This window comes from Baudoinia panamericana, assembly GCF_000338955.1.
Source record: "Baudoinia panamericana UAMH 10762 unplaced genomic scaffold BAUCOscaffold_2, whole genome shotgun sequence".
Taxonomy (NCBI): Eukaryota; Fungi; Ascomycota; class Dothideomycetes; order Mycosphaerellales; family Teratosphaeriaceae; genus Baudoinia; species Baudoinia panamericana.
The window spans coordinates 119,430-133,093 of NW_006911258.1; the positions used below are offsets into that span (position 1 = coordinate 119,430).

The 13,664-nt window shown below is 54.5% G+C and overlaps 9 protein-coding genes across 9 annotated transcripts; 3 read left to right on the top strand and 6 right to left on the bottom strand.

Annotated features, from left to right (window-relative positions):
* Nucleotides 1-219: 219 nt before the first annotated feature.
* On the bottom strand, nucleotides 220-1,257 carry BAUCODRAFT_144893 (uncharacterized protein; the record flags this gene model as incomplete). The annotated part of the gene is made up of 3 exons (XM_007674993.1): nucleotides 220-277; nucleotides 333-923; nucleotides 980-1,257. The coding sequence occupies 3 exons, from the start codon at nucleotides 1,255-1,257 to the stop codon at nucleotides 220-222; spliced, it is 927 nt and encodes a 308-aa protein (XP_007673183.1).
* A 417-nt stretch (nucleotides 1,258-1,674) lies between these two features.
* Nucleotides 1,675-4,903, top strand: BAUCODRAFT_29828 (uncharacterized protein). Its single transcript, XM_007674691.1, has one exon. It carries the CDS (start codon nucleotides 1,876-1,878, stop codon nucleotides 4,435-4,437), a length of 2,562 nt encoding a protein of 853 aa, XP_007672881.1. The 5' UTR covers nucleotides 1,675-1,875; the 3' UTR covers nucleotides 4,438-4,903.
* Nucleotides 4,904-5,693: 790 nt separating this feature from the next.
* On the top strand, nucleotides 5,694-6,216 carry BAUCODRAFT_50852 (uncharacterized protein; the record flags this gene model as incomplete). Its single annotated transcript, XM_007674857.1, has 2 exons — nucleotides 5,694-5,783; nucleotides 5,851-6,216. Coding segments are annotated over 2 exons (456 nt in total), but the record flags the coding sequence as incomplete, so codon positions are not given.
* Nucleotides 6,217-6,397: 181 nt separating this feature from the next.
* On the bottom strand, nucleotides 6,398-7,784 carry BAUCODRAFT_337878 (uncharacterized protein). Its single transcript, XM_007674994.1, has 2 exons — nucleotides 7,778-7,784; nucleotides 6,398-7,715 (listed from the first exon to the last, which is right to left on the bottom strand). Exon 2 carries the CDS (start codon nucleotides 7,622-7,624, stop codon nucleotides 6,518-6,520), a length of 1,107 nt encoding a protein of 368 aa, XP_007673184.1. The 5' UTR covers nucleotides 7,625-7,715; nucleotides 7,778-7,784; the 3' UTR covers nucleotides 6,398-6,517.
* A 436-nt stretch (nucleotides 7,785-8,220) lies between these two features.
* BAUCODRAFT_29832 (uncharacterized protein) lies at nucleotides 8,221-8,894 on the bottom strand (the record flags this gene model as incomplete). Its single annotated transcript, XM_007674692.1, has 1 exon — nucleotides 8,221-8,894. A coding segment is annotated over exon 1 (356 nt), but the record flags the coding sequence as incomplete, so codon positions are not given.
* A 141-nt stretch (nucleotides 8,895-9,035) lies between these two features.
* Nucleotides 9,036-9,905, bottom strand: BAUCODRAFT_62887 (uncharacterized protein; the record flags this gene model as incomplete). Its single annotated transcript, XM_007674885.1, has 2 exons — nucleotides 9,036-9,323; nucleotides 9,378-9,905. The coding sequence occupies 2 exons, from the start codon at nucleotides 9,903-9,905 to the stop codon at nucleotides 9,036-9,038; spliced, it is 816 nt and encodes a 271-aa protein (XP_007673075.1).
* Nucleotides 9,906-10,641: 736 nt separating this feature from the next.
* On the bottom strand, nucleotides 10,642-11,837 carry BAUCODRAFT_63274 (glycoside hydrolase family 10 protein; the record flags this gene model as incomplete). Its single annotated transcript, XM_007674906.1, has 4 exons — nucleotides 10,642-10,761; nucleotides 10,816-10,894; nucleotides 10,949-11,503; nucleotides 11,554-11,837. 4 exons carry the CDS (start codon nucleotides 11,835-11,837, stop codon nucleotides 10,642-10,644), a joined length of 1,038 nt encoding a protein of 345 aa, XP_007673096.1.
* A 60-nt stretch (nucleotides 11,838-11,897) lies between these two features.
* BAUCODRAFT_62727 (carbohydrate esterase family 1 protein) lies at nucleotides 11,898-12,855 on the bottom strand (the record flags this gene model as incomplete). Its single annotated transcript, XM_007674880.1, has 2 exons — nucleotides 11,898-12,660; nucleotides 12,731-12,855. The coding sequence occupies 2 exons, from the start codon at nucleotides 12,853-12,855 to the stop codon at nucleotides 11,898-11,900; spliced, it is 888 nt and encodes a 295-aa protein (XP_007673070.1).
* Nucleotides 12,856-13,013: 158 nt separating this feature from the next.
* Nucleotides 13,014-13,490, top strand: BAUCODRAFT_29834 (uncharacterized protein). Its single transcript, XM_007674693.1, has one exon. It carries the CDS (start codon nucleotides 13,047-13,049, stop codon nucleotides 13,323-13,325), a length of 279 nt encoding a protein of 92 aa, XP_007672883.1. The 5' UTR covers nucleotides 13,014-13,046; the 3' UTR covers nucleotides 13,326-13,490.
* Nucleotides 13,491-13,664: the final 174 nt, after the last annotated feature.

A 13,664-nucleotide genomic window follows, 5' to 3' on the forward strand; every position in this document is an offset into this window, starting at 1 on the left:
TCAGACTTCTGTTGTGTGCATAGAGTTCATAAGTGAGGAAGTTGACGAGGTAGAGTTTCAGTATCCGGTGATAATGCACGGGCATCGTCAGCTTCTTGGCGTTCTCCCGTGCCTACCGCGCTAGAGCGCAGCAATAGTGCCGGACGCACTGTTCGGCATCTGGTGCCGACGAATGTTTGGCTGCATAGTGGAAACGTGCCGCTCCGTCCCTTACGTCGCTCAGTGATATAGTTTGCTGCCGTACAAAAGGTCGAAGCACCGTTGGGGGGGAGGACAGCTGCTTAGTAAGTCAGTTAGAGACAGACGGACGAAGCCGCCACCAACAGGCGTACTGTACTAAGTCCCGGCCGAAGATGATATGCCAAGCATATTCCATTATCCTGCCGCTAATGTCGTCAGATAGCGTGGTATGCATCAACCAGCGGTGAAAGCGCTCGTAGTCCGCTAGGGGCCGCTTGCGGACTTCATCCCGACTAACAGCAAACTGTGCGCAACACGGAGCTGCGATCTCGAAGGGTATTGGTTGTCCTGGGAACAAGCCACGCCACGCTTCGAGCCATGCGACCTCTGCTAGACTATCGCGCTCCATAGGCTGGGGTTCTCCGACATGCCGAAACGGTTCGATGCGCCCGTCTCGCGAGCAGCCTGGATCGTGAAGACAGCGAAGGTTGACGTAGCCTTCGGCTTGCACATGGGTGGTGTTGAGGTAAGTTAAAGTCTTCACGATGTCGTGGTTGAGGCCTTCGGTGTGCCAGGCGGCCGGATAGCCTTGGCGGTGACTGTGGACAAAGGCTATCGTTTCGGGCAGGTCATGGTACGCGTCGATGATGTATGTGAGGTACGCGTTGGCTTCTCTGCCTTTGTTGTAAGCTGTGTGCAGAGGCGCAGACGTATCATTGACTGTATAGACTGCTGCTTGCCATCTAGTAAATCTTTCAGTAAGCCCGACCTTTGACAATTCCTAGCGGTGCTTCTTTACTTCGGCGCAAGCTCTTTGGTCCAGGTCGTATCTTGAGAGCTCAACTTGCCGATGACCACAGTATCCGCAAGAGGACCCGGGAGCTGTTTGGCAGACGGTGTCTTAGGAAGATTGATCTCGAGCGAGGTATATGTGATGCGGTATGACGGTAGGCCAAGCTCATGTAGGCGACGATAGACCAGCCACAGCCCCAGCAAGCAGAGGAAAGGCACGGACAACTGTGATACAATCTTTCTCGAGCCGTGAAACGCTGGGTTGCAGAAAAACGAGACAGCCATGAGCAGATGAGAAAGTGGAACGTAGCTCACGACGATGAGATGTGTGACGCCGGAGACATCTTGGTGGCGACTGTGCATTCCTGCGCAGTAACGCCTTGCGCCACTGATAGCATTGAAGGTCCGATACAGAAAGAAACGAGGGGACCTTCCACTGACTGGGGGTTGTACGCCCGACTCACAGCGTGGTTGTAATTGTATCATCTCTCGAGTCTGGTATGCAACATATTCGCATCGTGTACCGACTGCAGTAGGAACATGCTTGCAACGATGTTGAATTCCGATTATGAGCCGTCTAGCCTTGGTCGGTGCAATAGCTTCTCTGGTCCGCACGAATTGTCCCGATCCGGTAGGACGCCTCAAAACCTATTGTAGGAATGTACTGCAGGAAGTGAAGATGCCCTGTGTTGGAGAGATGAGAGACGAACGGCAAGCGTGGTCTCCGCTCGGAACGCGGCAAGGCTGTGCAGATCGAGACCTCATGACGCGGTCACACCCTCCTTCCTCCTTCGTCGTGAGCCTGAACCGCAGCTGCGCCACTCTCGTGCTTAAAGATGGACAAGCTCAAAGATAAGCTCATGCTCGCTCTTGGTATTCTTCATCGTACAGCAATCCTGTCCGATGGCGACCACAACTTCCGAAACGCAGCAGCTTGCTACGCTCCTGCCCGTGGACGAACAAGAATTACATGACATACTCTCCTATGTGCATACACTCCCCAAGCAGGATGCTGCCGAACATCTCAGAGGCTTGCTTGGCGACTCACCGGAAGCGATCCGATTCATCACTACATTCGATGAGGGCACCGTGAGCGGAAGTGCGGAGAGGTCCACGTTTTCCTACGGTCAGACCGACGAGAAGGCACCCTTCGCCACCGCCGACTCAGACCAGAAACCTCCGTGGATGGATGGCACAGTACCCAGCAATGACCCGTCGACAAACGTACCGATTGACGGCCCCTCTGCGTACGGAGATTTGTCGGGCATGCAGAAGGCTCCTACGAGCAGTGGCAACCATGACCGACTGCACCACGGTCCATCTACGAACATGGATCTGTCAAGCTCTGCGGTTCACTACTCCAACGACTCGAAGACATACGCACCGCCGCCATATGCCCCACCGTCGGGGACACCAATCGTAGGAAACTCGACAGCTCCGGACGGCGCCGTCGGCAAGACCACTGCACCTTCCGCTTATGCACCTCCCTCAGGTCAACCACCCGTTGGAAAACATCGCCAACACGATAACCAGGTTATCCGAGCTGCTCATGTTCGTGCGCATGATGAGCAGGAGATGCAGCAGATGTTGCAATCTTTGCAGTACAAGTACGGCATTTACAACTCCGATATTGAGCCAGAGCATGAGACCGAATACTACTGCACATGTCCCATCCATCAGTATCAGATGCGCAAGTGGAATCGCTATGGTGTACAGAAGATGTGGTCTGAGGCCGTGATGTACCCCGGCGAGAAAGCTTATAATGACAATCCCAACAACACCCTCTTCACCTCGAACCCGTACAGGTGGCGAGTCATGTCGCCGTATGGGTACAGGCAAGTAACATGGGGCGGACCATCTCGACCGATTGCGTCGTATCACGCGCAGAATATCCATCAAACCATCAATCTCAACAACCAGCTGAACAAGGAAGCGCAGGAAAACATCGATGCTCGGGAACCAAAGCACAACATCTGGGCCGCTGATGACGTGCTCAAGGATGCCTTTTCTAAGTTGCAGGTCGACGACAAGAAGTCGGGCAGGAAGATGAGCGAGAAGGGCCCGATTGACACAAAATCACTCGATGCTTCTGCGGTTGATGGTGCAGCATCTCCAGCTGGCTCGGAGAAGCCTAAGGCTGGTCGGTTTGCGAGCTTTCGGAAGTCGATCGGCATCAAGTCTTCAGAGGAACGCTCCATCGCGAAGGTCGAGAAAGCTGTTGATAAAGGCAGGTCGCTCAGCGACCAGATCTTAACAGAAGAAAACGGGAGATGGCCAGATGATCAATGGCGCTCTCTAGTCTCCGCCTATCAGGAGCACATGGGAATGTCCGGAAAGATTGCTCACCTTCGCCAACACCAACCCATACAGTATCTTCATCTCCTCCGCGCTGGCTTTTTCGAACCAATCCCAGTGGCCTGGGCGAACCAGAACTCTAACCCGCTTAAGTTCTCTATCGAGGCGGCAGCTGGTTGGCGTGGTATCACGCCGGCGTGGCGAGGCTACGAAGACACGGCTGAGGAGCGATTGTACTGGGTTCTCAACCACCGCGAGGGCAGTGGCGTCGTTACACGGATGAAGCCAGACTACATCTCCGAGATGAACATGGCTCGTGACCGGATGGCGAAAGCTGTGGAGCCGCCGCCAATGTATTTCTCCGCCGATGATACCTGCCATCTCCAGCACACGTCTGAGGGCTACTCCAAGCAAGTCATGCCGCCACCGTTCAGACCGTTCGACCGGCCTGAGACGGCTACCGATGACACGATGATACTTCTCGACGTATCTGGCAGCATGGACTTTGACCCGGTGAGACCGGTATACGATCAGTACCTGATCACGCGTTGGGCTCGGTCTACGCAGCCGAAGAACAAGGACGTTGCAAAAGCTGTCATCCGTCGCTTTACTGATGCCATGGCCAACCATGATCACCTGTCGGCCGGCTACGATCTCACCACCTTCTCCGATCGCGCGACCTACATCGGCACCGTCAATTTCCGCAATCTGGACGCTATGTGGCGCAATGTCCGACTTGGAGGTGGCACCAGGGTGATGACCGGCTGGCAGAAGATCAAGGAACTGCACTTCCAGAAGCACTCCGAATCCGCTACCTACCATCCAGTATACGGGTGGCAAGCCGGTCCGGAGACGCCAATGCTTCGCCTCCTTCTTCTACTGGACGGCGAGGCGACGGACATGGATGAGTTCGAGCTGGATCTGCTTGGTCTCTCGTGGGCGCATGTCACCATCTTCCTCATCGGTGTGGACGGCTGTCCACATCATCATCGACACGCCAACGAGCTGCAGCGCATTAGCGACGTCAACCACCATGTGTCCTTTGTGGATGCGCAAGGTAATACGCCGGAGCGGTATGTCACGCACGAGCTGTTGAAGCGCCATTTGGGCTACGATATCCCGATCCAGGAGTTTCAGGCCATGGAGGAGCTGCCAGCTTATTCGGAGTAAGGGTACAGTAGTTTGTAAGATACCAGCGGCACATTAGCCATTACGCGAGCTTGTACGTTATTTCTCAGAATGCATCGGAAGATATCATGGCAGACCATCATCTTTAAAACGGCCATACAGCTTCATGAGATCAATTGCCCCGAACCTGACAGCATTACCAAAGTGTTGACATACTGCCTGAAAAGTAAGGCGGCGGTATTGTGGTGTCTCTTGATGCCACTTGCAATGGATTCACAGACTCTGAAGTACATACTCATCATGAACTTCGTGCCGCCGATTGAGTGAGACAGCATGGTCGTCGAACACTAGTTCCGAGGTTGCGAAGTCACAGGCATGTAGAGCTGCCAGCTTATGGTCAGGTACATGAGTATCGAGCTAAGGAAGGCTTGTGAGCGGTAACACCCAGCATGGCATGGATTTCTGGTGTGAGTGAGACTGCGTTCCTAATTTTTGCTTCGTACTTTGTTCCATCAGGTTGTTAGCGGTTCCCAAATCTCTCTCATGTCATGTTCAAACGCGCACACACCTGGCTTTAGTATCCGCAAACTAAACGGAGTCGAGACCCATGCTACCGCTCAGAGAAAGCGGTACCGAACCGGTGGATGATGACCCCACCACCGGCACCGGCATGCGTGATGACTGTAGGATTTAGCTAATCCACAGCGATGTCAGCTCAGTTGTTTCATTTGCTGGGGCTTGCGTCAGTTCCCGGTATCACTTTCCGTAAGCGCCAAGGCGTCGCAATTACTGTACAAATGATGGTGGCCGATGTCACCTCCATCTGCAGTAACGCAGTGTGATCAATCATGCTGGAGAACTCCTCCCACTCCAGGGCCGTGACGGCGGTGTTGAAAGGCCCCTCGCCAGCCTCGAAAGACACCTTCTGCTTCGTCCCAGTCACTGGGACTGAAGCTGCAAAAGGCAGGGGCCCCGCGAAGAGAGCCGTAAGGGCACATGTAACGCGAGTTCAGCATTTGAAGTCAAGCACTCTAAGTGCTACTCAAGACCTGCAGACATGGACCGTCAAGCCGTACATTCACCGCGATACTGCCGTCGCTATCAAACGGAAGACAAGACCTTCGCCTGCAGTGATGGGCAAGATTAAGCGTCGCACTGATAGTAGCAGCGAAGAGAGCAGTGACTCTGGTCCATCATCTTCTAGCTCATCTGCCGTTAGCGTTCCAACTTTGCCGGCCGGATCCCACCTTCAGGACCCGTTCTGGGTGGTTGCAGCTGACTATCAACCAGAGCTGCCTAGGATCTTCGCACACTACGTACAGAACATAGCTGTGGATATACCAGAGCTGGATGGGCCCGCCTCGAAAGGCCTGCTTCGCCGTAACTTGGTGAGTCTTGCCATGAACGCCGAAGATATCGTATGGATGACTGATCAGGCACTTGTTTCACCCACAGCTACCACTCATGATGACGGAAGCATCGGCCATGTATGCCGTGCTCCTCATGGGCGCTTCTCACTTCGCCGTGGTACAGCCTACAAAGAATGCTACGCTAGACCTACTACATCTGAAAGCCCGAGCGTTGACCGAAATCAACCTGGCGCTTGCCGACCAGAAGCGAGCAACCAGCGACGCTCTCATTTCCGCCGTCATGAAAATGGCTGCGTACGAAGCGATCTTCGGCGACTCAGCGACATTCGCAGCGCATATGAGAGGCCTGAAGATGATGCTGAAGCTGCGTGGTGGGTTTCCAACTCTCGGTCTCAACGGGCTGCTCGAGCGCATGGTACTCTGGGTCGACCTCAACGCTGCGTTCATTACCAGTATGGACAGGCACCTCATGGACGATGCGTTGCCGACCGCAGTCGTGTTCGAAGCACCTGACCCTTTCCACTTCGCCGGCATTCAGTAGCAAGTCCATACCGCCACCGTCTCCCACTTCTGAACTTCTTCCGCGGTTTCCGGAGCAGGGTCGTGTTGCAGGCGGGTTGCTCGATTTGGCAAAAATGATGTCGGCGGCTCATATCCTATCAAATGCTATCGAGCACGGCCCGAGCACCCTCATGATCGTGGGTAGCTGCATACACGAGGCGGTGCTCCTTGCGAGTAGCCTGTTCGTACATTCAGCCGATCATGGTTACGCCTCTCGTGCCACTACGCTTCCTTGGAGCGGAGTCTGTGTTGCAGAATGACACAATCGTCTTGAACAAGACCTTGACCTCCCCAGACTTCAACTTCGAGTCCGTTAGTATCGACTGGACAGTCTCGGCGAGGAAACCTAAGGAGATGCCTGCGTCGCAGTGAAGCTTCGCACACGGGAAGGGACGGTCATCCAATCGCTCAACCTCTTTACCTTTCGCGGAGAAACTTTTGGTGTCATCATGACTTACGATGAAAGCCTGCATGTTGATGGGTGGCGGCTGTCCTATCAGGAGGCCTTCATAGCGTAGCAGGCCCTTGGCAGGGAGTCCTGAGGAAGACGTAGGCCAGTCAGCCTTGGTGTTAGATGATCTCGAGCCAAGCCCGCCGCGCAGACCTTCGTAGATTGACCGAGACCGCACGCGTCTGGTAGGACTGGAGTTCGGAAGAATGTAGCGAGCCGCGCGGGCTGTCATGCTCACGTGCACCCACTGTCCCAGATGCAGAGGCTCGCCAAGTTTGACGTCGAGGCCTGGCATACACAGCGGCAACAGTTGGAAATCTGATCCCAGGCGAGCGAACTGCGGCAAACAGAAGAGGTGCAGTCGGAGCTCAGGCGAGGTGCGAACAACCGTATCCCATCGAGGACTTGTTAGTCGAACCTCAAGGACATTCCTAGTGTCCAAGTAGCTCAAGACAAGCTCCAGCAGCTCCGGCGTTGCGAACACCTTGGATACTGCGCATTCGGTGGCGTGACAAATGTGCGGCTTCAGCGATGGTCCAGATGCAGGATCTAGTCCGTCAGAGATGGAGGCTTTGCCACCGTATCGATGGCTCTGCTCGTCAGGTGCGGGAAGCCATCGAGAGCCATCTCTGCTTCTAACAGCAATGGGCTCTGGCCTCAGTACGGGTGCGGTAGTGGTAGTTCCACGGTCAGTGTCCGAGAAGCGGCGTGGTCGTTCGGCGTTCTGCTGTGCCAGCGTTGGTCGATTGCTCAGACGTAGCACACTGTTCAACGTCTCCAGAAGTGGATCGCTGACATCCTCGATGGTTGCATTGTCGGTCGATGCGCGCGTGTTCGCGCCGTCCATAATATGCTGCTTGCAGAGCGATCGGTACAACAGCTTAGGGTGAGCTGTAGAGTGCAACTGCAGGCTCTGATGTAGTAATGTTGTTCCTAGCCTGACTGTACATTTGACACATGTTATAGTTGAAGTGTTTGCACGGAAGTGTTTCTGCCTCACCTGCCTTCACATGCACGTCAACGTCCGCGTCGGTACTGCCGAGATCCGAAACGGCCCGCTGCCGATAGCGGGGCCCGCGATCAATCCTCACATGCCACTATTTACATGCTACCTTCGTGCCGAGACTCTGCTATTAACTGCTCTCTGCAGCAGGAGGATGAGGAGAGAAGACGACAGCAACTTGGTTGTTACGAAGTACGTGATGTTGTATCCGTGACGGCCTGTCGGGCTTTACGCTCGAGCATCGGTGCTCCCAGCCCCGCCAGCCATTTCCGCCAACAATTTGTAGGCTGGGAAGCAGCCAACCACTGCAATATCCGTCACACAATGTAAACAAAAGATGCCGACGCTGCGTCGAAGGAGAGTAAGTGTCGTCCTGTTTATCTACATCGAGGCACCATTATATCCGTTCGTCTCTCAAACACAACGTACTTTCGGAAGAACATCAACCCCCAAGTCCAGCTTCCATACGTTAGACGAACACACGACCCTACAGACAACCCCCCGTTTACTCGTTACCCAGCGCAATACGTATACACGTGTGCAATTCATACATCGCAATACCACACAGCTAGGGGACAAACATACACAAGGAAGGCGTAACGCCGCCCGCATACTGCAGCTCCGCGAGCACGACCATCGCCACTCGCTGCCGGCTCCCGAGCCCGCTCAAACACCAGGATGCCGGGCAACATTGTCGTCTTTCTGATCATCATCATCCTATTCATCGTACTGGCGCTGGTCGGCTTTGGCATCTACTGGGCACAGAGCGGCTTCAGGAGAGGGCGAGGAGGCGCGAGTGAGACGGACGAAGAGGGCGCGTAGGCATTTGATCAAGATGATATGACTTGCGATTGTGACTGTTGCATTTATGCGGCGCAGGGAAGGGTACAGCTCAGGAAGGCTTGTTCTCACTATGGTTTTGCGGTTGTGCTGCTCGTTTTCGGACAGAGTGCATAGCGTTGGCGGTCTGATCGGCAAAGCGGTGGTGTTCGGAATTAACGAAACGGCAACGCGAGCAATTTGTGAGCTGCATGAAAGACGCAATGACGTCGTGTTTGTATTGCGAGATACCCGCATTGGCTGCTTCGCTGTTGTAGCGAACGCTATTCGCCGCTCATCATGAATGTGTATACATTTCGCATCGCCAGCGCCTCCCATCGTCACATAGTCACACACCCGGACGCCGTGAACGCCGCTCATACAACACGTAACCACCCTCACACGATCTAGGCAAGAATCTAGCTTCGAGGCGAAATCAGCCAGCAGAGCTTGGGCCTGCTACGCCTTTGCTCTCGCCCGGCTTTCGCTTGTCACCGCTGCCGGAGCCGGTACTTGCGGCGCCGTCTTCCTCGTACAAGTCGTGCTCCTCGATGTAATTGACCACGGGCTCCGGGACGAGATATCTGATAGACATGTCTCGCCGACGGAAAAGCCGGATCTTGGTAGACGAAATGTCGTTTTGCACAAGTTGTTGGATGACGAAAATGTTGGATTTGTAGGTTTGGAGGGTGGAGAGAGCTTCGTCGATATCGGTGCCCGAGCGCTGCAATGCAAATCAGTATCGATGCCCGTTCGGTGCAGCATGGATATGCTTTACCTCCACGATGAAAGCGCCAAAGTTCCGCAGAATGTATTCAATATCTTTATCCGCCCACACGCCCGGTGTACTCATGGTCTGTATCAGATCCGCGCCGGCCAGCAACGCAATACGGCATTGCTTCCTGCCCTCCGGCGTCTCCACCCCACCCAACACCTCGTTGATCTCATGGTGGAAGTGATCCAGCACCTTCGCCGTCTCCAGGTACTCCTCATGCAAGGCCTCCCACGGGTCAACGCTAATCCACGAGCTCTGCGCGACCGCCAGACTGCACATGTTGATCCGGTGCTCGGCCTTGACGAGGCCGGTCTTTTTGTATGCGTCGCCGACGCAAGACAGGTATGCGCCCACCACTTCGAACTCGGTGTTGAAGCGGGCGTAGTCGGCGGCCATTTCGAACATGCGGAGGTGAAGGAAGGTGATGGGGCTGAAGGAGCCGCAGGCGATGAGCACGAGTGGTGTTCGATCGGGTGTTGTGATCCGTCGTCGTAGGCGTGAGTGTGGGAATGTGTAGTCGTCCAGAGACATGTCGCCGCGGACGTTGTCGGCGGCCGCCATGGTGGGTAGTGATAGTTTAGCTGATAGCGGAGGGTGAGTGTAATCTAGCAGTCCGGAGAGCACGATCTTGCGAAGCCGTCGTTGAGCAGAGAAGTTGCGGCGGATGGCCGGGCACGGATGGGAGGCTGCGAAAGACGCAGATACGGCGAGGCTTCGGCGCAGTGGAAGCCTGGAGGCAGCGACTGCGGCGCTGCGCAGTGAAGGCACTTTGAGAACGGTAGGGTAGCAGTCGATGAGTATCGAGAGTCCAGCGAGAGAATATAATGAAGCGGGCGCAGCGATGACCAAATCGTGAATTGCTTATTGATTCGTTATTTTGATGATGCCCGCCCGCCGGAGACCGCTCCATTCATCACTTTGCCGAATGGTAAAGAGTGGGATGCGCTGAAAAGGTGGGGTCGTCACCGGCTGCGTTGCCGGCCCACGACCTGCCGAAACGGAGGCAGGGAATCAGTCTGCTGCCGAAGACGGACGCATGCAGATATCACGACGTGAGAAGTGGACGTACAATACTGAAATGCGCCAAATCATGTAAGGACTGACATACTACAACTTCTCCCAGCTATCCTCTGCAGTATACGAGCGTGGAAGACAATAAGGCTGCGGTCAATCTGCTCAACATCAAGTGATCGTTCGAATCGAATAGTGTTACTTCTGTCAGCGACCGATGTCCAGTCCACGAAACTCCTTGTCTTTCCCAATGCGACTACTTCAGCATGTTGACAAGTGCGGTATAAGCCGTCTTCGGCTGGAAGTTGCTGAACAAGGTTGGTTTACTGCTAGATCTCCAGCTCTGCGAGTCGTCAACACCCCATTCAGTAATACCCTGGTCATGTGTCAGCCGGATCACGCTTCCTCGCACACGATGTCGTAGACCTACAATGCACTTGGGAACAGCTAGGCAGGCATTGACGACCTCTTCGTAGTCTGCGGTGGCTGCGCCAGCGATGTCAAGCTCTCTACACACGTTGTCAGCTTGACCCTATTGTGCATTCGGGTCACACGGTACGTACGTAATAGCGACTTCGCTCACACCAGAGTTCACCAGGACTTGCAAAGCAGCCTGAGTACCCGTGACACCGGCGCTAAGGTGAGATTGCGAGCCAATGCCATCGATAGGCACACCTTGGGCCAGCCACTTCTTGACTTGACTCGCCAGGCCGGTTGTCTTCGCATACGTCGCAGAGTCCAGGTTGAAGTCGTTGATGTACAGTTTTGCATACGGATCGGCCTTCTTCGCCGCGTTGAAAGCAATGCTGACATAGCTGGGACCAATGACATCGAGGAAGACATTGGATTCAAGCTGACCATTCTCGCCGAAGATCTCATTGACCACATCCCAAGCGTAACACTTGCCCTTGAAGTGACCTGCTACGTTGGCAATGTGATTTTGGAGGACGGAGACCAGAGTGGCGTTGTCACTGATGGCAGAGACCCAGCTAGGAAGCTGGCTGTGCCAGAGCAGGTTGTGGCAGCGAAGCGTCTTATTGTGCGACACGGCGTAGTTAGCGAGGTAGTCGCCGGCTGTGTAAGTGAACTGGTTTCGATTCGGCTCTGTGGCATCCCACCTGCACTAAGTTAGGCTTTGCTCCCACGACACGCACTCTCGGCCACTTACTTCATGCTGTTCTCAGGAGTCAAAGCACCAAAATCGGCATTGATTATATTCTGCGTTTGGCTGTTGCCTAGCGTGCCTTGATCACCGATGTTGCCGAAGTAGTGCTTGCCTTTCTTGACAAAAGCCTCGTTAAGACTGTTGGCTCCGCCTGTAGAGGTACCAGTGACACGAGGAGTCGTCGCAGTTGTGGCTCTCGCTTCGATTACCACTGGTGTGGGACCCTCGGCCTCCGGCTTTGCGTCTCTCTTCTTCTTTGGGGCATAGGGGCTGAGCTGGAACCACATCATGTCTTGCGTGCTGCGGAGAATTAGCGGCACCAACAAACTAGCGATGACAGTTGGGTCTCACCCATTAATGGGAACAGTGTGGCCGACATTGAGCGCGTAGATACCCTGAACGGTACCCAGTGGGTTCGCCGTGGTGACACCCCAGATGTCGGTTGTGTAGCCGGAGTGAGGGAAGTTTGCCTTCCTGGTCTGTGGCGCCAGGTAGTTGTAGCCGAAGACGCCAGTCCACTCCTTAACGGATTCGTTGTAGTTCGGCGGGTACAGTGTAGTGTCGATCGAACCGTGGTAAACCTGGAAACGAGGACGAGACCCTGTATAGCCTTGATACATGTTCTTTACAACATTCGTCCAGTACTGCGGTGTAGCATTGACCTTGCCTGAAGCGCAGGTAGAGTTCCAGGCATCGACTTGGCCAGAGCTAGAGACAAAGCAGCCAGCCGGTACGCCGGAATAGGCGGTAGCCGCAGCGAACAGCTCAGGGTAAGTAGCGGCCATGACATTGGTCATCATCGCACCAGAGCTGGAGCCGGTAACGAAGACCTTGGCGGTGTCTCCGTTGTGTTTGGAGAGAGCGTAGGTTACCATATTGGCGATCGAGTTGCTGTCTCCGCCACCGTTGTGGGTGAGAGATGCCTTCGAAGACACGTCCCAGCACGTACCACTGTACGGCGACTGTGGGTAGATGACAATGAACCCGTACTGGTCAGCCAGCTGAGCGTACGGAGATCCTTGGTAGTAAGCCTGTGCCGTGCCTTGGCAGTAATGGATGGCTACAATGATCGGAGGGTTTGCGGCTAGCTTGGTTGGTACATAGATGTACCTTGAGATAGTCAGTCATTGTTCGACACTGGAGCTAATAGCGCTGTCTGCAAGAACCCTTGGTAGCTCACATCAAAGTGTTAGTCGGGTTGCTGCCGAAGTTGGTGACCTGGGTCAACGCAGCGCGCTTCTCAAGCGGCGCAGCCTTGCTGCAGCCCAAGAGGGCGAGAGCAGCAGTGAGAAAGGAGGAACGCATCGTGTCAAAAGAAAGAACTTAACCGAACTGGACTGCACTGCAGCTAGAAATGGAGCAAACGGAATGAACAACAAGACTACAAGCTGACCGTCGTGAAGCGTGGTCGATTTATACGACTTTGATGTGTGTTCATCATGCGCAACCGCAATAGTGGAATCCGGTGTCAGATATATTATTGCTGTGCCTAGGTAATGCGTCAGGAAATTTCTCCGGACGTAGCGGTCAACGACTCGTCGAAATATGTCCGGCTAAAGACGTCTCGTATATCATACGACGAGATCACCAAAGCGTGGAGGAGGTTGCGCACGTGGCGACGTAGCATGATGGTGAGAGCCCCGTCAGTGTCACAGGCTCCGGGGTACAGCAGGTCCCAGATCATGTCTATCGCTAACACCGTCGCACCGCATGTTCTCACTAGTAGATTGCCCGTCTGTCCTCGTGCTGGCACAAGCGCAGCCCCATCAGTCTAGGTCCGAGGGTCAATATATATTGCGTCGAGTGCTTGAAACACCTTGGCACCATGGTCGCATTACAATGGGACACTCTTCTTCGGCGCCGGAGCTGCCCCCAACAGTCTTCTGAAGCTTGTCGCAGGACGTGTATACAACATCCAGCCAGGGTGGGTTGGATTCCTGTTCTCCTGCTAAACAAGAGCCATTCGATCCACACCTCAGTCTGAAGTCATGCAGCAAGTTCTACAGGGGTACGGTATCCACTCGGAGCGTCCCGCGCGGGAACACCACAGACCTCATCTGTGGAACTTAATATAGCCGTGGTTCTAGACTCACCAAATGCTCCGAGTGTGCCAT

Coding starts and splice junctions, on each gene's coding strand:
- BAUCODRAFT_29828 (XM_007674691.1), top strand. CDS start 1,876: ATGGCGACCACAACTTCCGAAACGCAGCAGCTTGCTACGCTCCTGCCC.
- BAUCODRAFT_337878 (XM_007674994.1), bottom strand. CDS start 7,624: ATGGACGGCGCGAACACGCGCGCATCGACCGACAATGCAACCATCGAG.
- BAUCODRAFT_29834 (XM_007674693.1), top strand. CDS start 13,047: ATGCGTCAGGAAATTTCTCCGGACGTAGCGGTCAACGACTCGTCGAAA.